The following is a 26,575-nucleotide window of genomic DNA, read 5'->3' on the forward strand; positions in this document are numbered from 1 at the left end:
AAGTTCTGCACAGGGTTCATCTGACCGTCTGGCGAAGTTTAAAAAAGGGGCATCTTCAGTGTGCCCCAAATGTAAAATAAGTACTCTTATCAATTGCTTCTGGACATGCCACAGGCTTCATGTTTATTGGACCACTATGGCGGGAGAGATAGGGAGGATATTGAGGACTGAAGTCAAATTAGACTGGATATTTCTCCACTTAGGTCTACTGAATTTACCATCTTTAGATGGGCATGGGAAGAAACTATTTAATGTTCTTGCATACCATGCACGGAAGAATATTCTGATGAACTGGGTGTCTGAGAACCCACCTGGCTTGCTGGGATGGCAGAAATTAATTGTGGAGCACATTCCCTTGGACTTTTTTACAAACACGGTGCACAACACAACAGACCATTTTTATAAGACATGGCAGCCCTACTTGAGTTATTTGGATATAGATTTGTCAGCTATCTTAACTAGGGCATTAGATTTGTCAAGCCCTGGGCCCTCTGGGGGTCTTCTGAGTTATTATGGGTAGATACAATGCTCCCGTTCCTTTGTTTGGGAGCTTTGTGCTGAGCATAGCTGGTCTGTATTCTGTGTTTGTTTTTGGTTTTTATTTTGGTTTTCTTTCATTTTTGATCTATTAGTTATTTACTTATCTATTGGTGTTGCTTTGCACAGTGTTAGGGTTGTTTTGTATTATAGGGTAGGTTAGTAGTTAGTAGAGAGTAGTTGTATTGTAATTTGTGATTTTTTTTCTTTTTATTATACTGATATTTGTTATTGATTCTATTTTTCAATAATTTTATATGTTTGTAAAGTTAAAAAAAGTCCTAATAAATATATTTACAAAAAAAAGCCCTGTTCTCAGTGTATTAAGGTAAAGAAGCCCAATTCCTAGTGTATTATGGGAAGGATACCGAATCCATGGTTCATTGCAGTAAGGATGCCGTGTCTCCAGTTTGTTACAGTAAGAATGCCCAATCGCCCATGAATTATGGTAAGAATACCCTATTCCTGGTGTATTACATGAAGGATGCCCAATCCCCGCCATATTATGGTAATGATACCCAATTACCCAGTGTATTACAATAATGATTCCCTGTCCCCACTGTATTATGGTCAGGATGCCCATCCCCAGTGTATTATGGCCAGGTGGGTTACGGTAAGGATGCAAAAACAATGACTGCAGATGCTGGAAACCAGATTCTGGATTAGTGGTGCTGGAAGAGCACTGCAGTTCAGGCAGCATCCAAGGAGCTTCGAAATCGAAACGTCAATTACGGTAAGGATGCCCAATTTCCGATGTATTTCGTTAAGGATACCCAATTCCCAGGGTATTTAGGTAATGATTCCATGTCCCTAGTGTTTTACGGTAAATATGCCCATTCCCTGGTGTATTACTGTACGGATGTCCAATCCGCAGTGTTTTATGATAAAGATAACCAATCCCTGGTGCTTTTTTTTATTCATTCACGGGTTGACGGTGTCACTGGATAGGCAGCACTTATTGCCAATCCCTAATTGCCCAGAGGGCAGTTAAGAATCAACGACATCACTATAAGTCTGGAATCACATGTCGGCCAGCAAAGGAAGGATGGCAGCTTCCTTCCCCGAAGGACATCAGTGAACCAGATAGGTTTTTCGAACAATTCGCAATGGATTCTTGGTCCTCATTAGACTCTTAACTCCAGATTTTAAAAAATGAATTCAAATTCCACTGTCTGCCATGGCGGGATTCAAACCCGGGTCCCCGTTGATTCTTAACTGAAACGTTCAGCAGAGAACCCCTCTGGGACACCCGGACAAACCAACCCAACCACCCCGTAGCCCAACACTTCAACTCCCCCCCCGCCACCATCACTCCACAAAGGACATGCAGGTCCTTGGACTCCTCCATCGCCAGACCATGGCAACACGACGGTTGGAGGAAGAGCGCCTCATCTTCCGCCTGGGAACCCTCCAACCACAAGGGATGAACTCAGATTTCTCTAGTTTCCTCATTTCCCCTCCCCGCACATTGTCTCAGTCAAATCCCTCGAACTCAGCACCGCCTTCCTAACCTGCAATCTTCTTCCTGACCTCTCTGCCCCCACCCCACTCCGGCCTATCACCCTCACCTTGACCTCACTCCACCTATTGCATTCCCAACGCCCCTCCCCCAAGTCCCTCCTCCCTACATTTTATCTTAGCCTGCTGGACACATTTTCCTCATTCCTGAGAAGGGCTGATGCCCGAAATGTCGATTCTCCTGTTCCTTGGATGCTGCCTGACCTGCTGCGCTTTTCCAGCAACACATTTTCAGCTCTGATCTCCAGCATCTGCAGTACTCACTTTCTCCCCGGATGTATTACAGTAAGGATATCCAATCCCCAATGTATTACAGTAATGATACCCCAATTCCCAGTGTATTACGGTAATGATGGTCAATCCCTGGCGTATTATGGTAATGATGACCAATCCCCAGTGTATTACGGTAATGAATCCATTTACCGGTGTAATACGGTAGCGATACCCAATCCCCAGTGTATTATGGTAATGATGCCCAATCCCCCGGTGTGTTATGGTAATGATATCCAAACCCGGTGTATTATGATAATGATGCCCAATCCAGTGTATTATGGTAATGACTCCAATACTCAGTGTGTGACGGTCGTGATGCCCAATCCTGGTATATTATGGTAGTGATGCCCAAGTCCGGTGTATTATGGCAGTGATGCCAAATCCCTGGTGTATTACAGTAAGGATACCCAATCCCTGATGTATTATAGTAATGATAGCCAATCCCCGGTGTATCGCGGTAATTATAGCCAATCCCTGGAATATTACTGTAGTGATGCCCAATCCCTGGTGTATTATGGTAATGATGTCCAATCCCCATTGTATTATGGTAAGGATACTCAGTCCCCGATGTATTACAGTAAAGATACCCAATCCCTGGTATATTACGATAGTGGTGCCCAATCCCTGGTATATCAAGGTTTTGATACCCAGTCCCCAGTGTATCACGGTAATAATACCCAATCCCCGGAGTATTACGGTAATGATGCCCAATCCCTGGTGTATTACGGTAGTGATGCCCACTCTCCGGTGTATTATGGTAATGATACCCAATCCCTGATGTATTATGGTAGCGATGCAGAATCCTTAGTATATTACAGTAGTGATGCCCAAACCCCGGTGAATTATGGTAAGGATACCTAATCCTCGGTGTATTACGGTGGTGATGCCCAATCCTTGGTGTATTATGATAATGATTCCCACTCCCGGTGTTTTACGGTAGTGATGCCCAATCCCCAGTGTATTACGGTAGTGATGCCCAATCCCCGGTGTATTACAATAATGATACCCACTCCCAGTGTTTTACGGTAGAGATACCCAATATCCAGTGTATTACGGTAGTGCTGCTCAATTTTCAGTATGTTTCAGTAGTGATACCCACTCCCCAGTGTATTACGGTACTGGATTAGTGGTGCTGGAAGAGCACAACAGTTCAGGTAGCATCCAACGAGCAGTGAAACCGACGTTTCGGGCAAAAGCCCTTCATCAGGATGAAGGGCTTTTGCCCGAAACGTCGATTTCGCTGCTCGTTGGATGCTACCTGAACTGCTGTGTTCTTCCAGCACCACTAATCCAGTATTTGCTTTCCAGCATCTGCAGCCATTGTTTTTACCTCAGTGTATTACGGTAGTCCTGCCCAATCCCCGGTGTATTACGGTAGCCCTGCCCAATCCCCTGTGTATTACAGTAGTGCTGCCCACTTCCCGGTGTATTGCGGTAATGGTACCCACTCCCTGGTGTATTACGGTAATGATACCCAATCCCCGGTGTATTACGGTAGTTCTGCCCAATCCCGGGTGTATTACGGTAGTGCTGCCCAATCCCCGGTGTATTACGGTAAGGGTACAGGTGACCTTGCTGAGTGCGAGTTGCAGCTGGCGGTTCCGTTGGTGCCATGTACCGGGTTTTGTGTCGAAGTGTCGGGGCTGTCCAGTGGCGGGCATCTCCCCCAGTGCTCAGGTAAGAGAGGACGGCGGGAAAACTGGGCCAGAGCTTTAAACGGAGCTGAGCGTTTAAAATCAAGGGAGTTTTATTCAGTCATATGGCTGTCCTCTGAATGCCGATCTGATGACAGGTTGTATAGTCCCCGGTTTGATCTTCCCTTCTGGCGAGATTGTAAAAATCTTTTAATTATAAATTTGATTTTCGTGAACTATTGCTCGCATTTGCTTCGGAAAGGAAAATTACAGGCTTAAGATATATGGAACTCTAATTATTTGTCTAAAATGCTGAGTTGGGGCCATTACAAAAAGCTTCAAATTCCTGTTAAGGAGGTGTTACCATAGCAATTAGAGTAGGCCATCCAGCCCCTCCATTACTAGATTACTACAACCTTTTCCTTTTGACCTGTTCAGACCTATGATCTTTCACCACTACTGAGCAAAAACAAAAATTAATTTCAATCTCTAAATTATAAACGAGTCCAGCATTCAAGAGACTCTTGGAAGAGCTATTTCTAGATTTCCAGCAGCATTCATGTTAAACAAGTGTTTCCTGATTTATCTTCTCAATGTCACCACTTCAATATCATGGCTGTACACTCTTCCACATTCACCCACCAGGGGGAATAGTTCCTCTCTGTCTGCCACATAATTTTATACAAGAAAGAGCTTTAGTCTATCATGGTGCCTTTCACAAACTGTGGATGTGGCAGGGATCCTGTGTCCATAAATTTTAAAACTATTTGCCTTTCACAGTATAGCAAGCAAATTTAAAAGTAATGGTTCCTTCATATGTCCCTATTTCAATATCTTCCCTTGTGTTCCTTATGATTGTAAGTTCTGATTTCCTTTTCATGTGGCACTATTAAATAAATTGTCCATAAGTGTAGAGTATGATTCATATTAAAGTAGAAATTAGGAGCCTGTTCTGATATTTTTTAAGATCTGGTTGATCTGATTGTAACCTCATCTCTACATTTTCTGCTTACCACTGATATCCTTTGACAGTGGGTCAGTGGTTAGCACTGCAGCCTTACGTCACCAAAGACCCAGGTTGGATTTTGCCCTTGGGTGACTGTGTGTGGAGTTTGCACGTTTTTCTCCAGGTACTCCTGTTTTCCTCCCATTGTCCAAAGATATACAAGTTAGATGAATTGGCCATGCTAAATTGCCCATATCGTCCAGGGATGAGTAAATTAGGTAGATTAGTCATTGGTAATGCAGGGTTACAAGGATATGGTAGAGGGGTGCGTCTGAATGGGATGTGCTTTGGAGAGTTTGTGTGGACTTGTTGGGCTGTGTTGGTGGCCTGTTTCCACACTTGTAATGGATTCTATATGGACTTCCTTGTCAGTGAAGAATCTCTCTGCCTCAAAAATGTTCAATGGCCTGTCCTGACTGCTTTCTGGAGAAAACAGTTAAAAAAATTCAAAACTCTCTCAAAGAATTAAAGTTCTCTTAATCTTCATCTTAAATGGGAGACCCCTTGTTTTTATACTGTGTCCCCTAGTTTTAGTCTCTTCCATGACAGAAACAGTCTTTCACAATAACTTGTCAAGTCCCCTCAGGATCTTAGATTTTTCGATAATGCCTCTCATTTTCCTAAGTTTCCCTGGATACAGATCAAACCTGCTTAGCTTTTTCCAAAAAGAATAATATCCTCATTCCAGGAATCAGTTGAGTGATTCTTGTCTAAATGACTTCTAATGAAATTAGAGTCTTTCTTAAAAAAATTAGACCCAGACTGTACATAGTTCTCCAACTGTAAGGATGTTGTGATACTTAAAAGGATTCAGAAAAGATTTACAAGGATGTTGCCACCTTGAAGGATTTGAGCTATAAGGAGAAGTTGAATAGGCTGGGGCTGTTTTCCCTGGAGCATCGGAGGCTGAAGGGAGACCTTACAGAGGTTTATAAAATCATGTGGCAGTGGAATCCAGAACTAGAAGGCAAAGGTTTAAGGTGAGAGGGAAAAAATTTAAAAGGGACCTAAGGGGTAACTTTTTCACACAGAGGGTGGTGCATGTATGGAATGAGCTGTTAGAGGAGGGGTGGAAGCTGGTACAGTTGCAGCATTTAAAAGGCATCTGGATGGGTATATGAATAAAAAGGGTTTAGGGGATATGGGCCAAGTGCTGACAAATGGGACTGGATTAATTTAGGATATCTGGTCGGTATGGACGAGTTGGACCATAAGGTCTGTTTCTGTGCTGTACATCGCTATGACTCTTTGTGTCAGCAATGTATACAACAAATCTGCCTCTAATCTTCTAGAACAAGATATCCATTGGAGAAGTAATAAAGTTGAAAAATGTGGTACTGGAAAAACACAGCAGGCTAGGCAGCATTCCTGAAGAAGGGCTTATGCCCGAAACGTTGATTCTCCTGCTCCTCGGATGCTGCCTGGCCTGCTGTGTTTTTGCAGCACTACATTTTTCAACTCTCGTACTCCAGCATCTGCAGTCCTCACTTTCTCCTCCGAGAAGTAATAAAGACCATTTTTAATTCCATTTTCCTTGTCCACACTCAGTTTGTCTCCCTGCACACTTGTTATATCTACACACTAACCTTTTGTGACTCATGTACTAGAATACTGAGATTCATTTGTACCTCAGAATTCTGCATTCTCTCCCCATTTAAATAATATGTCACTATTTTTATTCTTCCTTAATTTTTCACATTTTCTCACATTCTAAATATTTGCCAACTTTTTATCCACTCACTTCACGTATCCATATCTGTTTAGAGACTATTGATGTTCGCTTAACAACTTAATTACAGAAACATCTTTGAATGAAAGTTGCAAAGTTAGCAACAGTACCTTGGGTATCCTCATCCATTGCATTGACATAGATTGTAAGTGGAGGCCATAGTACTGATCCCTGTCTACACATTATATCTTGTCAACCTGAAAATGACCAATTTATGCCTACCCCCTGTTTCTTGTTAGCTAATTAATCCTCTGAGTTAATATGTTAACCTCTACGCCATGAGCTCTTACTGCATAAGATAATCATTGATGCGGCAACTTACCAAATGCCCCTGGAAATCTCAATATGCCATATTCACAGGTTCTCCTTTAGTTGTGTTGTTTGTTACTTCTTCGAAGGAAGGCTGTGGGCCCAGTGCTGGAAAGTGGAATTAGAATAGTTTGGTACTTGTTTTTAACCAGTGCAGACTTGGTGGGCTGAAAGGATTTTTGTTTCTCTCTCTGTGTAGTCCTGTATGACACTATTGCTCTAATAAATTAGTCAAATATGATTTTCATTTAATAAACTTATGTTGACGCTGCCTGATTATATTAAGATTTTTAAGTGCCTTGTTTTAAACACATTAATAGGTTGCAACATTTTTCCAAGACAGTTGCTAAGCTAACTGGCCCATAGTTTTCTGTTCTCTGTCTCCCTCCTTTCTTGTATAGAGATGTTAAATTCACGATTTACCAACCTGACGGGACCTGTCCAGAATCCAAAGATTAAAAAAAATTAAAACCAGTGTATCCATTATCTCAGTGGCCACTTTTAAGACCCTAGGATGATGTCCATGAGGATCTAAGAACCTGTAAGCTTTTAGTTCTAATAGTTTTTTCAGTATCCTTTGCTTAGTGATTATAACTGTTTAAAGTTCTCCCCTCCCTTTCATATCTTGATGCACATTTATTGCTGGGATGTTACTTGTGTCCTGTAAGGTGAAGACAGATGCAAAATATCCATTTAATTCATCTTTGTGTTGCATTGTTTATTTACCAGACTCTCACTGTGGAAAGGCCAACATTCACCTTACTTAGTCTTTTCTGTTTGAAATACCAATAGAAACTTCAACTATCAGCTTTAATATTTCAAGCTGGCTTTTTCTTGTGCTCTAATTTCCCCCACATTACTGCTCCGTCTTCTCACCTGCTACAGGCCTTTGTTGTTTTGTACACTTTTTCTTTCAGTTTGAGACTAACTTTAATTTCCTTCGTTAGCCATCGATGCTGTTTCCTTCTCCTAATGTTTTTCTTTCTTACTGGAATATTTCTTTGCTGGATATTATGAAATAGATTCTTAAATGTTATGATGATATTATGGCTTAAGAGATGGATTTTGTCCTGGCTTTTTTCATGAAGCAAGGTTGAGACCAAGGTAGTGAGTGGGCTGCTCAAAGCCAATAAAATAAACAGCTTGTGAGGCCTTGGGGTTTTTTTAAAAAAGTTGAAACAAAAGAAGCAGCCTGAATGGGTAGGGTGAGGCTCTCACAGAAGCAGATTTTTTAGTTTAGCTTTCAGTAGCTGTTGGTGTTGTGAAAGCTGCTACATCTGTTTGTGTGTCTCTCTCTCTCTCTCTCTCTCTCTCTCTCTCTCTCTCTCTCTCTCTCTCTCTCTCTCTCTCTCTCGTAGTAAAAGCTTGGGATCTCTTCCTGATGCTAGAATTGTATACGAGACAATGTATTTTACTGATTTTCCCTTTGCCAAGGATGTGCTTATGGGATGTTACTATAACGGAACAGTTAATGAGTAGTTTATTATCTTGTTAAGTATTTTGATAAAGTTACAGTTAAGTCAAAGCTGTTCTTTTTCATTTGTCTATACTTTTTCTATTGTTCAAGTATGTAGTGTTTTGCTTCAAGCCTGGTAGTTTGACCAATCAAATTGCATCTGGAAATGATCACCAGGCACTTGCCTTTAAAATATGAATAAGTTAGGGTCTGGGTTATCTCCTTGACACATTTTGAGAGGGTTTAGTCTGGTCCATAACAATGTGTGCCTCTACATTTCATTCTTTTGGCTCATATTGCCGATCTGTTTCATCTAACTTGTATGAATATTGTTACACTGTTCTCACAAGCCACCATTAATTCTTCCCATATGCCACATTCTACAGTGTGCTTTCTGTAAGGGGGCATGAAAACTACTCTCATGTGACTTTTATACTTTCGTATCTTGATGCAAACTAATTCTAGAATTTAAGTTTTAAAACTAAGACCATCTCTATATATTATATTAATGTCATCTTTAAGTATTTGAACTCAACTCCAGTTTTTTTTTTCATCTGACAGTAATCTCTGTAATGGCAATCAGATCATATGTTTATCTGATAAAACAAATCAGTTGACAGCTTAATTGTGAATTTTATGTGCTCCGAATTCCTAAGCAGAGCCTCTTTCCTAATACTGAGTATTATAAGGACTGTGTCTTTTTATTTGTCTTTTTTAAACTGTGGACTGAAATGAGAAAAAAACTTCCCTTTTTATTCATTTGAGGGATGTGGGCCTCACTGACTGGTCAGCATTTATTGCCCGTCTCTCGTTGCCCTTGAGAAGGTGGTGATGAGCAGCCTTCTCGAACAGCTGCAGTCCACCCACAATGATGGTTCTGGGATTAGTAGTATTCAATTTTCAGCATGCCACCTCAGTGAGGTGTAACAATATGTGATTGGTTTCTATGAGGACTCAATTCTCCAACTAAAATTTCTCACGAGCCCAGAGTAGATATCACAAACCCTGGCACCAGTGAACCAACAGATTTGTGGATTCCTTCTTGGTTGCAGAGAACTGAATTGTTTCCCTTAAAATACCATCCTTTACATTCACTATGTTCCTATTTATGACTCTCTGTGTACATAGCTTCCATGGTCAGTTTTCTCTCCCACCTTGTAACCCCACTTTTGTTCGTACGGGTTGCACAAACATCAAACTTGTTGCACGGTTGCAAAGGCTGAGACTGTTCCATTTCCACATTCGCAATCCCCTATCACCACCACTCTCAGTCATACCTTCCTGTCCTGATATTGCCCAAATCAGTAGATCCTGTCCTGTGGGTACAACCATGTCCTGAAATAGTGTCTATGTAACTTTACCCCTTCCTAACGTGTCACAGCGTCTATAGTTTGGCCTCTAGTTCAATGACTATGAGTCAATGTTGCAAATATAGGGGTGGCATAGTGGCTCAGTGGTTAGCAATGCTGCCTCACAGCACCAGGGACCCGGATTCCAGCATTGGGTGACTGTCTGTGTGGACTGTGCACATTCTCCCCATGGCTGCATGGGTTTCCTCTGGCTGCTCTGGTTTGCTCCCACAATCCAAAGATGTGCAGGTTAGGTGAATTGGCCATGCTAAGTTGCCCGTAGTGTTCAGGAATGTTTAGGTTTAGGCATGAGTCGGGATAATTATAGGGGAATGAGCCTGGGTGGGATACTCTTTGGAGAGTCGGTGTGGACATGTTGGGTCAAAGGGCGAGTTTCCACACAGTAATGGATGTAGGTTTGCTCGCTGAGCTAGAAGGTTCATTTCCAGACGTTTCGCTACCCTACTAGGTAACATCTTCAGTGGGCCTCAGGCGAAGCAATGCTGAAAATTCCTGCTTTCTATTTATATGTTTGGGTTTCTTTGGGTTGGTGATGTCATTTCCTGTGGTGATAAAATAGAAAGCAGGAATTTTCAGCATTGCTTCGCCTGAGGCCCACTGAAGATGTTACCTAGTAGGGTAATGAAACATCTGGAAATGAACCTTCCAGCTGAGCGAGCAAAACCTCAACCTGAGCTCTAAATCTTCTCAAAATTCTCCACACAATAAAGATTCTAATTCTAAAAAATACTTAATGCTGATATTTTTGTCCTGAATCTCTCAAGCATCCAGCAGCTCTCACATTCTGCAGTTACAACACTTCACTTGTTCTACCATTTTTATTATTATTTTTCAATTAATTTAGAATGAGTAAATACTATTACTCCCAGTAGGCTTTACTACTAACATTAAATCTTACAGATAATAAAACCTGACAATTACTAATAAGCCATAAGAATTTAAAAGCAAAGTGAGCAAAGTATCCACTAACCAATCATCTCTTTATTTTCCTGTGATGTCACAGTCTGATTTCTCTCAGAATGTAGCTAGTCTGTTCGTGGAAGCACAGACTGAACTGGAAAGCTCATTTGATACTTTTAATTGTCATAAAGACCTACAGCAGAGAAACCGACCCTTCAGTCTAACCAGTCTATGCTGAATATAATCCCAAACTAAACTAGTCCCACCTGCCTGCTGCTGGCCCATATCCCTCCAAACCCCTCCTTTTCCTCTCTTCTGCTTGTTAAAGTGTGACTGATTCTCAAACTTCCATATATTTACTGATAACATTATTCACCTTTGGTCAACTTTAACCTACATTTGTCACTTGTGCTAATGTTCCTGCATGTAGCTGGTCCCACCATGCATTATTTATTTCAGACTGAATATAGAACTGTAAGTAAAATCAACAGTATTTCACATGAATAATTTTTTAATGCAAATCCATCCATTCTTTTAGGGTCATGTGGGTTGAGACCATTTTGACTACTGCAGTTCGTTTAATTTCACACATTTTAATTAGTCAGCAACTAGACGGGGAGGAAAGTGAGTCAGGAATAGATGTTGGCACACAACTGGAGCATAGCTCATTGCAAACAGTCCTCCATTCAGCAGTCCATGGAGTAAACTGATAGCACTGAAGACTCATGAACAACTGACTACTGTGTAGTAGTTCTCCTGCCAAATTCACGAAAGATTACTGTGTAATGTGTGCATAGCCTACTCCCCATTTCTTTCCCTTTCATCTACTTCTTCCCTGCCCACCTTCACTCTTATTCACTCATTCATTTCTTAGGGGAATCCCACATTCCTTCCACAGGGGGCTACCCATGTTTCTTCCCCAGGGGAGCCCTCTTTGCTTGTTTCTTGACTCTCTTCCTGATTTATTGGGCCCCCTCACCTTGCGTAGTTCTTGGGGTCTCCTCCTGTGACTCGATTCTTGAGTCCCTTCCACTGATCCTTCTAATTGGAAAGTGAAAACTTAAGTATCTTTCTCCATGTTATTGGCCTCTACATGATCATAACATCAGGTCCCAAATGCATTGTTTCCTTTGTGACATTTTCAGGTCCCACTTTCAGCAAATTGCTATGCAAAGCCTTTAAATACAAAATATGGAAGCGAAAATGAAAGGAAAACATTTTATGAGAAAGGACTAATCATTGTCTGGCAATTTGACTCTGATTAAGTATGTAGGCTATATATCCTAAAGACTGTAGATCATATTAAACAATTTATCTCTTTGACTTTTCACAAAGGTCAACATACTGAGGATCAGTGTGCGTTCCCCCTTGTCTATGAAAATGGCAGTCCCCACTTAAATTTCCTTATTACCAGTCTTTGCTTTGTGTACGTTATTTGAATCTTAAACAACCGTCCAGCTTTTGTCTAATGAACTTAACTCCCTAGTATCTTGTCAAAAATGTGTGTTCGTTCATTCTCCTATGATGTTATCAGAAATATTAAACTTTTAAATCCTGTCTTTAACAGTTTATATTACTTGTATGCTATCCTGTCTTTCAGTCGGGTACAGCCAGCTATTTGCATCACAGCTACTCGATCACTTGCAAGCCAACCAGTATCGGTGAGTGGCTGTCTGTGATGGAAAGTTTTCTGTTCCAAAATGAAGTGGTTAAAGATCATTGAAATGTATGTAATAGCATTCAATAACATTTAATGGAGTTCTATGTTAAAATGGGAATGTTCAGAATCCTGGGAGTTTTATTGTGTAATTAGGTGGCATTGCTACTCTTACCAACCTTGCGGTGAGGCTGTGGGTGAGGATTAAGAGCACTTTGCTCTCTCCTATAATTTCTGACCTCTGTATTCGAAGAATTCAAGTATTAGCTGACTGCAGAAAGTACGCTGTGCAGAATCTAAATTGAGAAAATGCCTTGTTACTGACTATAAACAAAACCCAAAATAGTGCATTTGTTGAAGACTGAACCTGGATTTGATCATGATAATTCATTATGGAAAACAAAAGTTATGTCTATTTGTTCAAACTTGTGTCTGTTGTGACCTATCAAAAATTGATCACTTTATCAGATATTCTTATTTTACTTTTTAAGAAACTGAAACATAAAATGCTGGATGGAGAGCAGGCCACTTGCAATGGTAAACACATACACTCTTCATTTGAAGTGATAAAAGTCCACAGTAACTAAGCTTTGAAATAGAATTGATGGCATTGTGTCTCATTGGTTAGCACTGCTGCCTCATAGCGCCAGGAACCTGGGTTCGATTCTAACCTTGGGTGACTCTCTGGGTAGGGTTTGCACATTCTTGTTGTGTCTGTTTGGGATTCCTCCAGGTGCTCCGATGTCCTCCCACATCCAAAGATGTGCAGTTTAGGTGGATTGGCAATGCTAAATTGCCCATAGTGTCCAGGGATGCGCAGGCTAGATGAATTAACCATTGAAAATGCAGGGTTACAGGGATAGGATAGAAGGTGGATCTCAATGGGATGCTCTTTGGAGGGTTGGTGTGGACTCAATGGGTCAAATGATCTGCTTCCACACCATAGGGATTCTATACATTAAAAGGAGAGATGAGGGAAATACATGCAAGAGAAACATCATGGGAGAAATGGCCTGCGTCCTGTTCATAGGAAAAATGGGTAAGTGTGACTGTCAGGCTTCTACATTAAGCAATGTAGAGACGCATATTCAGGGAAATTACAGTTTGAGAATTCATGAATATATAGAGTAAAAAATGGTTGGGAAACATGTCTGAAATTGAAACCAGAAAATCTGACACGAGGAGGCCAAACTGCTTGGTTTTTGTTTCTTTTTGATTAAGAGGGAAAAGTTTACTTTACAAAATAAAAAATACAAATTCACCCAATATTGAAGCTGGATGTTAATTTAAGGTACTTGCTGTGGGAGAGTTAAGTACTTGGGTTTTTTCTCATCTTTTCATGGTTCTAGGCATTTCAAGCAAGGCCAGCATTTGTTGTATGTCTCTAATTACTTGTTGGTCATTTCAGAAGTCAGTATAAAATGTTAAAGAAAACATTGCTCAGTTAACTGGATTCCTTCCTTTTGAGTCAGAAGGTTGTAAGTTAGTGGCCCCCTCCAGTGGCTTGAATACCATCATCTAGACTGGCACTTAAGCACAAGTGTTCAACAACTGCTGCACTCCTGGGATGATGCAACTTTTGAATGAGATACGAAGCCAAAATTCTCTTGGGTACTTGGGTTGAGATCCCATGACACTATTTGCAGAGTTCTCCCTAGTGTCTGAGCAAGTATTGATCTTTAAGTCAATATCATTATGTGATCATGATCTCATTGCTATATGTAGAAGCTCACTGTGCTCAAACAGGCTACAGCATTTCCTCCATTACAACTAAATCTTGGGTTTACTTTACCTGTAAATCACTTCCATAACTCCTAATGTCATAAAAAGTAACTGTTTGTTTTGGTTACTCTGGGGCCTCCTCCTGTGCGAGCCCGGGGCCCCGTGTATCTCCATCTTGGATGGTAGCATCAGAAGATGAGCCGTTGGTCGACATCCAGTTGGAGAAGTTGTAGGACTAGCACAGTGTAATTATCTCCAGCTTGGAGACAGCAGATGCGGAAGTGATGGCACTGGTTGCAAAAAAGGAACACATTGCCAGGAGCCTGAGGGCTATGTTAGACAGCGACAACTGGAGGAGCAGAGCGAGTGAAGTCTATGGAGAGGAGAAGACTAACTTTTGAAGCTGTCTCATTTTTAGTATTATCAATTTAATACTAATTTATTCTGTATTTTACCATTTATACAAGATGATGCCAGAATGTGGTGACATTATCCACTTTTCACTATACCTAGGTACAAGTGGCAATATTAAACAATCTAAAAAAGTGTGACACAAATGTCATTTCATTTTTAAAATACTTATAGTATTATGGTTTTTATTATTTCAACCAGACTGAGGGCAAAAGTATCATCATTACTGGCTGTGACACTGGATTTGGATATTCATTGGCTGAACACCTGCATGCTCAAGGATTCAAAATATTTGCAGGATGCCTGTTAAAGGTACAGATATTGTTGTCTCTTAGTAATGCAAGAGTTATGAAGTGGCTTTATCAAAAAAACAAAAACCATCGACACATTGCACAATATTATAGAGAGGTGATTCCAGGAAGAGTGCTATTATGTGTTCTGATAAGAAATTGCTTTTACAAAAATAGAACAAAGGACAGTAGAGCGCAGCCATCAGCTGTGCTGACCATGATGCAATTCTAAACTAACCCCATCTGCCAGCATATGGTGCATGTCTCCCTATTCCCTGCCTATTCATTTCTGTCTAAATGCCTCTGAACCATGGCAATTGTATCTGCTTCTACCACTTCCTGTGGCAGCGCACTCCAGGCGCCTACCATCCCCCATGTGTGTAAAATAAAAACTTGCCTACACATCTCCTTTGAATTTGCCCCTGTCATTTTAAAACTGTGATAGTATTTGAATAATGAACATTTAAATTACTGTTTAAATAATTATCATTTCATCCCAGTGGGTGGAATTATCCCATTTCCTTTGTGTAGCAGTGAGCACGTCAGATGGTGATTGATATTCCTCGACTGACCCAGCTGAAGGCCTGCACCCTGAAATTCGACACATAGGTCCCTGGTGTCTATATCACTACCCTTCTTCCCAACTGGGGAGACAATTATCAGGGAGGTGAATATTTGAAGCCCTTAAGTGGCCATTAGTTGACTACTTAAGGGCCTTAATTACCGACACCAATGGACCTATTGTTCTGTCCGTTATTGGGGACTCTTATGGTGCATTGCGGGCCCTCTTGTGGTGCAATGGTAGTGTCCCTACCACTGGACTTAGAGACACAGATTCAAGTCCCACCTGTCTAACAGCGTGTGATTATATCTCTGAACAGGTTGTTTACATAAATAAGTTAATTTTAAAAATAGTACAGTGGGTAGTGTCTGTACATCTGAGCCAGGAGACCTGAGTTCAAGTTCCAACTATCCCAGAGGTGTGGAGTAGCATCTCTGAACAATTTATTAGAAATCTCTACGATAACATCTCATTTGAAAATATTTCCAACTTTTGATTGCAGAGGTTACAGTGCTCTTGTGGTGCATGGTAGTGATTTTATAAACCTCCATAAGGCCACCCCTCAGCCTCCGATGCTCCAGGGAAAACAGCTCCAGCCTATTCAATCTCTCCCTATAGCTCAAATCCTTCAATCCTGGCAACATCCTTGTAAATCTTTACTGAACCCTTTTCAAGTTTCACTATAGCATTCTGATAGGAAGGAGACCAGAATTGGACATAATATTCCAAAAGTGGCCTAACCAGTGTCCTGTACAGGCGCAACATGACCTCCTAACTCCTGTACTCAATACTCTGACCTATAAAGGAAAGCATACCAAACACCTTCCTCACTATCCTATCTACCTGCAACTCCACTTTCAAGGAGCCATGAACCTGCACTCCAAGGTCTCTTTGTTCACGCATACATATTTTATAAGCAGTGTTTTTAACATGGGTCCTTATTGGAACGTTTATCAAAATCCAAGCGCTTTGTATTCAGTTTGAAAGTTAAATATTGTTCCCATTATGTACCAATATTGGTGTGACAGTCTTATTTCAACACTTTTGCATAAAAAGAGTCATGATTTCACATAACCAGTAAAGTGGAATTGAGGATTATTAGATCAGCCACAATCTCATTGAGTGACAGAACAGACTCGGTGGGCTGAATGGACTCCTGCCACTACACCTTTTTATCTTGTGCCAGTGTCCCCTTCCTTTCTTCATGTTTAAGTTATTTTCGGATGACCTGGCATCATGGACTGATCTTGTGGGAATATTTGGCTACCGACCATGAGTTGTGTTACTTTGTTGAGACGGGCTAAGTTACTATGAATACAGATTTGTGACTGTCTTGTAGGTCACAGCATCACAGAATTATTATAATACAGAAGGAAACCATTTGGCCCATCACATGTGCTGACTCTCGAAATGAGCATTTCATCATTCTCTTGCCTTCTGCCCATAAACACATTCAATAATGCCACACTCTTCCTTTTCAAATAACTTGCTATTTCCCTTTCTATACCCTCCAGACTCTAACCATTTGCTGTGTGAAAAAGTTCTTCCTTGTATCATTACTTTTACCAACTATATTTTGTACTATCTTTTGTACTCAATGCTTTCACAAGCATTAAAGTTTTCTCCTTACTTATACTATCCAGACTGCTCAATGATTTTGAGTATTTTAGTTTGGTTTCCTCTGTGTCCTCTAATGCGTCTTCATGAGATGAATGACAACTTTGTAGAGATCCTACACTAATGATATCTCTCTGTTTTCAGGATAAAGGTGGGGAAGGATCAAAGAAACTGGAGGAGATGAAGAGTGATCGAATGGTTGTCATCCAGTTAGATGTTTGTAAAGATGAAGAAGTAGCAAAAGCAGTAGAATTTGTGAAAGATAATTTAACAGATTCAGAAAAGGGTAAACTGAATTTAAGGACCAATCTTTACCATGTACTTAAAAAGAGTTTATGGTGAAAATTTGTGCAAAACAATAGCATTTTAAAAGCTTTTAGAAGTTTGGAAATTCCTTTTAAATTATTTACTGTTTTCTGTGTCGCATTGCTTCCTTCAGTACATTTAGGATATATTTTATGCAGTGCTTTTGTCTGAAATTCATATAAATAGAAAGAGAAAAATTTAGAGTGGGTGGAAGAAGGAATCCTGTTCAGCTCCACATGTCTGCTATGTGTATACAGTTTTGAAAACACTGTAAAAGAATTTTTGTTGCGACATACTCTCCTGCCGTTTCGCAATTGTGAATGCCAAATCTCATACGACATAATTATCTGTACTTAAAGCTCTCGTGATTCTAGCAGTTGATATTCTGTACTCTGCAGTGACTTTGTAAAGTCAGATCACAACATTAAATTGGGTGGGAGCACTAAAGCTAGCTGACTTCGGACTGCATTGGTGGCAGTCACAGGCACACTGAGAGCCTATAAGTTATTGACATGACTGGAAAAACCTGGTGTGCAAAAATATCCTACCTAAATGTCAATGAAGAATTAATTTCTTTTATTTAAGAAGGGAAATTATCGAGTAAGTGTTTCTAAAATGGGGAAAAAAAGGGAACACTGACTAAAAAAACACTTGCCTTGCATTTTCTCTTTTGTAAGAGTAGGCATTAGGTTAAATTCACTTTCACTTCAAATGATATGACATATTATTTAAAAATAGTTATTTCTTCTTTTAATTAGGTCTTTGGGGTCTGATTAACAATGCTGGTATCTCAACGTTTGGGGAAGTAGAATTCACCACCCTGGATACTTATAAGCAAGTTGCAGAGGTTAATCTGTGGGGAACTATCCGTGTGACCAAAGGTTTCCTTCCCTATATTCGTAGAGCAAAAGGTGAGTTAAAAATGATTTGATTAGAATGTGTGAACCAGAGCTGATCCTTAGCTAATCAGCACATAATTGAATTGGAGGTTACCTTTGTGTGTTCATTTTTGAGAGTTGATTTTCATGTATTGCATAAATCTGACAGATAATGAATTTTGAATTTTGAATCTACCTCATTTGCCTTTGTGGTTCGAGTTCATTGTAACAAAATGATTCGTTGACAGTACTGGTGACACTCCCCACACGGAGCTCATTCACAGGTTTTTGACTGCAAGAAATCCAGCTGCTGCAGTTGAAACCCAGGCCATGCCTCTTAAAGACACTGTGCACTTCCCACGTTCTAGTCAGTGTCGCATAATCTATGGACAAGATCAGCTGCATCAAGGGCCCACAGACATTTGGTGTTAATTGAGCAAGTGGGCAGCAGGTCATGGGTCCTCTGACTGGTGTCAGTGTAACATCATGCTACCAGTGGAGGTAAATGGCTGAGCAACCGTTGTTCCCAGAGTCTGCCCGCAGTGGAGGTATAACTTCTCTAGAACAGCTAAAGTGAGAATTTATTGAATGACTCTTCCGCACTCATTGGACTCCTGTGCCACCATCACTTCATAAATGGATCAAAAGATTGTGAGTTCAAATTCCATTCCAGGACTTGAACACAAAATTAGGCCTGAGACTCTAGTATTTGAGGGAGTGCTGGACTACCCAAGATTCCTTCTTTCAGGTGAGGTGTTAATTTAAAGCCCTGTCTGCTCTTAGGTGGACATAAAAGATCTTATGACATTATTTCACAGGAAAACAGAGTTATCCTCAGTATACAGGCCAATTTTTTTCTTTCAATTGCCATCACTACAACAGATGATTTGGTCATTATCACGTTGCTGCTTGTGGCAGTTTGTATGCAAATTAGCTTCCATGTTTCCTATGTGGCAACAACAGTGACATTCTTATTTTATCAGATTAGATTCCCAAAATGTGGAAACAGGCCGTTCGGCCTAACAAGTCCACACGACCCTCCGAAGAGTAACCCACCCAAACCCAAACCCATTTCCCTCTGACTAATGCACCTAACACTATGGGCAATTTAGCATGGCCAATTCACCTGACCTGCACATCTTTGGACTGTGGGAGGAAACCGGAGCACCCAGAGGAAACCCATGCAGACAAGGGAAGAATGTGCAAACTCCACACAGACAGTCGCCCAAAGGTGGAATCGAACCTAGGTCCCTGGTGCTGTGAGGTAACAGTGCTAACCACTGAGCCACCATGCTGCCCCACGGAAGGATTCTATTAGTAATCCTTCCGTCCCACGTCTTTGAGGTACAGCAGAAGTTTCACTGCAACTCTTCCAGTTTGCATACAAAAAGATGACTTGGTATTTGCTTTGTGATTACTTTATTTTCTTGTCCATTCTTCCTCTCATTTTACACACTGTGGTAGACTGCCCACATATTCAAAACTTCAATAGAACACAAGGAATCCCACTACAACTTTCATGCTATCACCCTGAAACACAATGTTAAATGTGATTTTAAGACTAAGGAGCATCCTTCTGTGATGGAAGTGCTCACATTATTTGGTGAATCCGTCAGATTGCTTGCCAGGGAACTTTCACAGCTTGGAGAAAGTGAGGACTGCAGATGCTGGAGATCAGAGTCAACAGTGTAGTACTGGAAAAGCACAGCAGATCAGGCAGCATCTCAGAAACCGGAGAATTGACATTTCGGCCATAAGCCCTTCATTAGGAATGAGGCTTGTGGGTTGGGGCTGAGAGATAAATGGGAGGGGGTGGGGTTTGGAGGAAGGTAACTGAGAAAGCGATAGGTGGATGAAGCTGAGGGAGAAGGTGATTGGGGGGAGGGGTGACGGACTGGTCCGGAGGGTGGTACCAAGTTGGAGGCTTGTGACTGGTATAATGTGGGGGAAGGGGAAATGAGGAAGCTGTTCAAATCCACATTTATCCCATGTGGTTGCAGGGTCCCAAGGCAGAATATGAGGCGTTTCTCCTCCAGGGGTCAGGTGGTAATGGTTTGGCAGTGGAGAAGGCCCAGGACCTGCATGTCCTTGACGGAGTGGGAGGGGGAGTTGAAGTGTTCAGCCACGGGGCGGTGGGGTTGGTGGGTGCAGGTGTCCCAGAGATGTTCTTTCAAATGATCCACAAGAAGGCGTCCTGTCTCCCCGATGTAAAGGAGACAACACCGGGTGCAATGGATGCAGTAGATGACATTGGTACAAGTAAATTTCTGACAGATGGGGAAGGATCCCTTGGGGCCTTCGGAGGTGAGGGGAGTTGTGTGAGTGCAGGTTTTGCATTTCCTGCAGGGACAGGGAAAGGTGCCAGGGATGGGGTGTGGGCTGTTGGAGGGTGTGGACCTGACGAGGGAGTCGTGGAGTGAATGGTCTTTTTGGAACACTGATGGGGGTGTGGAGGGAAATATATTTCTGGTGGTGAGGTCTGTTTGAAAGTAGCGGAGGGTGATGCGTTGTATGCGGAGGTTGGTGGGGTAGAAGGTGAAGACCGGGAATCGGAGGGGGGGGTCTGTCCTTGTTTTGTTGGGAGGAGTGGGGTTCAAGGATGGTGATGAAGCCAGGCGCCAACTAGCAGACACCTCCTCCTACTGCACCCTTGATCACGACCTCCCCTCCGATCACCAAACCATCATCTCCCAGACCATCCACAACCTCATCACCTCTGGGGATCTCTCATCCATCGCCTCCAACCTCATTGTCCATGAACCCCACACTGCCTTCTACCTCCTTCCTAAGGTTCACAAACCTGACTGTCCGGGTCAACCCACTGTCTCAGCTTGCGCCTGTCCCACTGAACTCATCTCTTCCTACCTTTTCCTCCCTTAGTCCAGGAACTCCCTACCCATGTTTGTGACACCACCTCCTCCAAGATTTCGTTTCCCTGTGCCTCATCTTCACCATGGACATCCAGTCCCTGTACACGTCGATCTGCCACGTCGAAGGTCTCAATCCCTCCGTTCCTTTCTCTCACGCCATCTCAACCAGTACCCTTTCACCGACACCCTCATCTGTCTGACGGAACTGGTCCTCCCCCTCAACAACTTGTCCTTCCAATCCTCCCACTTCATCCAAACCAAAGGGGTAGCCATGGGCACCTGCATGGTACCCAACTATGCCTGCCTGTTTGTCGGATACGTGGAACAGTCCATCTTCCGCAGTTACACCGACACCATCACCCACCTGTTCCTCTGCTACATCGATGACTGTATCAGGGCCGCCTTGTGCTCCCACGAGGATGTTGAATAGTTTATCAACTTTACCAACACTTTCCACCCCAGCCTCAAATTCACCTGGTCCACGTTGGAAACCTCCCGCCCTTTCCTGGATTTCTCTATCACCATCTCCGGCAACTGACTAACCACAAATATATACTACAAGCCCACTGACTCCCACAGCTACCTAGACTACACCTTCTCCCACCCTGCCTCCTTGTCATCCTTTATTCCCTATTTTTCCACCTCCACCGCATCTGTTCCCAGGATGACCAATTCCACCTCAAAGTCCCAGGTGGCCTCCTTCTTCCACAATTGCAACTTCCCTTCCCACATGGTTGACGATGCCCTCCAGCTCATCTCCTCCACCACACACCATCCCCCTTCAGCCCCAACCCTTACAACGCAACAAGGACAGAACCCCCTGATCCTCACCTTCCACCCCAACAACCTCTGCGTACAACGCATCATCCTGCGCCACTTTTGCCACCTCCAAATGGACCCCACCACCCCTATCAGCATTCCAAAAAGACCATTTGCTCCGCAACTCCCTCGTCAGGTTCACCCTCCCCCCCCCCCCCCCCCCCCCAACAACTAGTTCACATCCCATTCCTGACACCTTTCCCTGTCACCGCAGGAAGTGCATAACCTGCGTCCACACCACTCCCCTCACCTCCATCTAAGGCCCCAAGGCTCAGAAATTTACCTGTACCTCTACTGCATCTGTTGCACCCGGTGTGGTCTCCTCTACATAATGGAGACAGGACACTTTCTTGCGGATCGTTTCAGAGAATATCTCTGGGACACCCACACCCACCAACCCTAACCACTCCGTGGCTGTAGACTTCAACTCCTCCCTCCCATTCCATCAAGGACATGCAGGTCCTGGGCCTCCTCCCCAGCCAAATCGTTACCACCTAACACCTGGAGGAGGAACACCTCATATTCCGCCTTTGGACCCCGCAACCATGTGGGATAAATGTGGATTTCAACAGCTTCCTCATTTCCCTTCCCCTCACATTATCCCTGTCCCAAGCCTCCAACTCAGCAACACCCTCTGGACCTGTTCATCACTCCCCCCTCTGACCTATCACCTTCTCCCTCACCTTCATCCACCTATTGCATTCTCAGCCCTTCCCCCAAACCCTACTCCCTCCCATTTATCTCTCAGCCCCGACTCTCAAGCCTCATTCCTGATGAAGAGCTTATGCCTGAATCGTCGATTCTCCTGGTCCTTGGATGCTGCCTAATCTGCTGTGCTTTTCCAGCACTACACTCGACAACTTGCACAGCATGTCAGTGTTGAAGATTGCACTATTACTTGTGTAAAATTCTGGTATTGACCCTGTAGTTATCCATGGCAGTTATTGCCATTTAGTACATGTTTCCGCTGGTATGCAGGTGATTATGACATCAATAATAGAACCTCAGGGATGTTTGGGTAATAAGGAGGCTGAATTGGTAGGGATTCCAGTTAGATCATTATTTTATATTCATCCATTAAGTGTGATCACTGGACCAAAGTTCATAAACTGAGCTGCCCTGCAATGGGAAATGAACGTGCTACCATCTCTCGGAATGACAGTATCTGCACTCTTATGATTCCTTTGACCGTTGTCTACACTGGTGTCAGGAAAGCATCTAGACTGTACAGTCTTGTTTACTAAACTGCTTGATCACTCCCATTATAGACAAGCAATAGCGTAAGACTAGGGTTTGAGGTTTGTTGAGATCATAGGTTTTGCCAGAATTAATGTTGCATGTACTTGCTATAGCAGCCCAGAAGGAATCAGAGGCAGTGTAGATGAGGACTGCACTGACATTGACTGCAACAAGCATTAGACTATGGAGATTTGTTCTAAGTCTTGATTTAAATTACAGAACTCCAATTTCCTTCCTAGAGTACTGTTTCCTTGTGCACTGATTTTCGGACTGCTGTTGTTATTCTGGGCCTATACACTCTGAAAGTTCAAGAGTTTCAACATACCATCCCCTGGCTACTACAACTTTATTCACCCTCTTCCTAAGTCACCCATTGTTCATCCAGTCACATAGCATTGCCATAAGTCCTTCAACAGTTGAGATTGTTCTGCAGCCAACATAAGGACTGGTCCATGTGATCAAAAAAGACAACATAATGGAAGCAGAATGTTTCCAAAACTTTCCAATGATTTACCTGCAAAATCAGTAGAGATCTTTTAAATATCATTAGCAATGGCCATCTCCCAACTTGTACTGTCTTTTTTCTCTGTGGTTAATGAAATCATATAGTAATAGGAAAGAAGACCAAAATGACTTCTGGATGAAAATATGTTAGGACCATGACTTACAGTGGCCTTCTGTTTGTTTTGGGTAGGAGCATTGGCTACCTACATTGAGACCTGCTCACAGGTTACCTTGGGCAGCAAATTGCAATCATGAGAGCATCCATTTTGGATATAATTTCTCTTTTACAAGTTATTGAAGAATAATCTTTAAATTAACCTATTTCCTGCATTATTAAGGGATTATATTTTCAGAAATCTCTTGACTCTAGTTCATTTGTATTCCGTGGAGTAGTAGGACATAATTCCTTTCTCAAATTCTATTTACTCAGAGTAAAACTTTACCTCCTCCTTTTGCTCTGAGTAAACAAGGGAAAATAACTTTTTTGATCAATTATTCCTCCATTGTGTCAAGTTCAAAACAGCATTTGTAAGGGTATTTACCCTGAAATTGCATTAGTCTTGTTTCTTATTATGTTAGGGAACTGACAGGTCAGGAGAATAAAACTTAAATATGTGATGGATTTATTTTTGTCTGTCTGATGGAACTCATTGTTTTGTTTTAATGCTTTGAGCTTTATGCTGTGCACACTTATAATCACATTGATTTTAACAATCAACTTTATCAAGTCTTTGTGATGCACTAAGAATTAATAATGTATAAATTCAATTTCCACTTCATAGTGATTTAATGTTTTAATTTGATTCTTGTGGAAAGGTCGTGTGGTTAACATTGCAAGCATGCTGGGACGGATTGCCAATCCTGCTCGATCCCCTTACTGTGTCACGAAGTTTGGAGTGGAGGCATTCTCTGACTGCTTGCGCTATGAAATGCACCGCTGGGGTGTTAAAGTTAGTATTGTTGAACCTGGCAATTTTATAGCTGCCACCAGTATTTACAGTCCTGAACGTGTCAAAATGATCACAGAGAAGATGTGGAAAGATCTCCCTGACATTGTCCGTAAGGATTATGGGAAAGAATACTTTGATGAACAGGTTGCAAAAATGCAGTCTTATCTTGTGGGTGGTTCCACAGACACTTCAGAAGTGATTAACGATGTGACACATGCACTGACCTCTGCATCCCCATACACTCGCTATACTCCAATGGATTACTACTGGTGGTTGAGGTTGCAGATTATGACCCACTTTCCAGCTGCTATATCTGATCGAATATACATTCATTGAAATGGTTGTAAATGGATAACTGTTATTTTAACGTTTCAATATACCTCCTTACTAATCAAATAAATACTGGTTTACGGCAGTGTTTAAATATAATATTTTCATAATGGAGTCACTGTGCAGAATGCACTATTCTATCATCTCTTGTTAGTGGTTATCAAGATCTGTTCCAGTAATGGCTGTTGCCACAGTTATGGTACTGAATTTGCTAAAAAGCTACATAATGATGCAGAAGGGTGAACTGCCTTCAGAAATGTTGTCTTGTCAAACTACTCAGGAACGCTGTTTCTCATTTCATAACCTATCTTTGAATAGAAGACAAAATTTAAATCTCATTTGAAAAATATGCAGGGATATGCCCAGAATTTCTTGGGGGGTACTAAGAAACCTGAGCAGAGATTTACCTTAATATTTTGAGAATGCTGTTCCTCTAGCCTGTTTTGTACAAACATTCACCACCTGCTATCTGGAAATTAAACTCTACACGTGAGAATGCAATTATAACCAAAAAGGATAAATTGGTTGTATCTGTCCTGGAATTGCTTCTGGTGCTGTCCATCTCAACTGCCTTGCAGTAATATCACATTAACATATTTGTCCTGTTGTAGAATCAAGAGCTTTACTCAACTAAAAATATGTGTTTCCCGGTGACTGCATATATTATGATCTGTTTGGTTTCTTTGAATACTCCTAGCTTTGAAGTAAATTGTGTAGATATTATATTTTATGTGTCTTTTTAAGATTAGCAAAGTATCTTAATTATTGTTTTCGTTAATAATAACTGGGATGTCTTTCCCAGAATTGGTACTTGTAGACCTTACTCAGACAACTTGATTTGGGAATGATTTGTTTGCATTTAAGAGAACTTAAGTGAAATTGTATAAATTATTATTTTAATAAACATGAAGGTGTTGATCTAAGGCATATTTTAATTAAATTTGAAGTTGCCTTTTTCTTTATTTTATACGATTACTTTAAAAATGTGTTTTTGAGTTTGATTTATTGTTGTCACGTACCAAGCTATTTTGTGTGCTATACAGACAGATAGATAGTAGCATACAAAGTGCATCAGAGTGTAGTAGAACAGAGTGCAGAATACGGGTGTTAAAGCCACAGAAGGTGCAAAGAGACATATCCAACACTAACATCTGAGAGGTTCTTTCAAAAGTCTAATAACAACTGGAAGAAACTGTTCTTGAATTTGTTTGTACATGTATTCAAATTTTTATATCTCTGCTCAATGGAAGAGAGTATAACCATGGGAGGATGGGAGGCATCTTTGGTTATGTTGGTTGCTTTCCTGAGGCAGCGGAAAGTATAGACTGATAAAGATGGATTTTAAAGTGAATTTGGTGAAGTGTATTTTAAGATCTTCGTTGAATCATTAGAAAGCCAATAAAATTGAACGAAACAAAACATTTAAGGTTGTATGTTCATTTTGATGGCGCCAAAAAGACGCTGTAAATTTTAAGCAAAGGTGAACATAATACCAACATTAGCCATTTTCTATAGTTTTACCAGCATTTAACTTCTAAAAACCTGTCTTGATAAAGGGGGTTGTTTTGTACCAATACATTTCTGCTGATTTTGTGCTGAAAGCAAAATTGTAATTCTGTAAACACTCCAATTTTGTGAACTAAAACACTGTTCAAAATGAATAACAACATTAAAATCAAGACATTTGA

General features: G+C 41.5%; 1 protein-coding gene across 2 annotated transcripts; it reads left to right on the top strand.

Moving 5' to 3' along the window:
• Window positions 1–3,873: 3,873 nt before the first annotated feature.
• Window positions 3,874–26,575, top strand: LOC140478822 (D-beta-hydroxybutyrate dehydrogenase, mitochondrial-like). Of its 2 annotated transcripts, XM_072572235.1 has the most exons (6): window positions 3,874–4,005; window positions 12,333–12,393; window positions 14,724–14,834; window positions 17,136–17,277; window positions 18,056–18,208; window positions 24,424–26,575. In XM_072572235.1, exons 1-6 carry the CDS (start codon window positions 3,941–3,943, stop codon window positions 24,891–24,893), a joined length of 1,002 nt encoding a protein of 333 aa, XP_072428336.1. In that variant the 5' UTR covers window positions 3,874–3,940; the 3' UTR covers window positions 24,894–26,575. The 2 variants fall into 2 exon arrangements, with proteins under 2 accessions (XP_072428336.1, XP_072428337.1); XM_072572236.1 differs by lacking the exon at window positions 14,724–14,834.

Source organism: Chiloscyllium punctatum, chromosome 6 (assembly GCF_047496795.1).
Source record: "Chiloscyllium punctatum isolate Juve2018m chromosome 6, sChiPun1.3, whole genome shotgun sequence".
NCBI classification, from domain to species: Eukaryota; Metazoa; Chordata; class Chondrichthyes; order Orectolobiformes; family Hemiscylliidae; genus Chiloscyllium; species Chiloscyllium punctatum.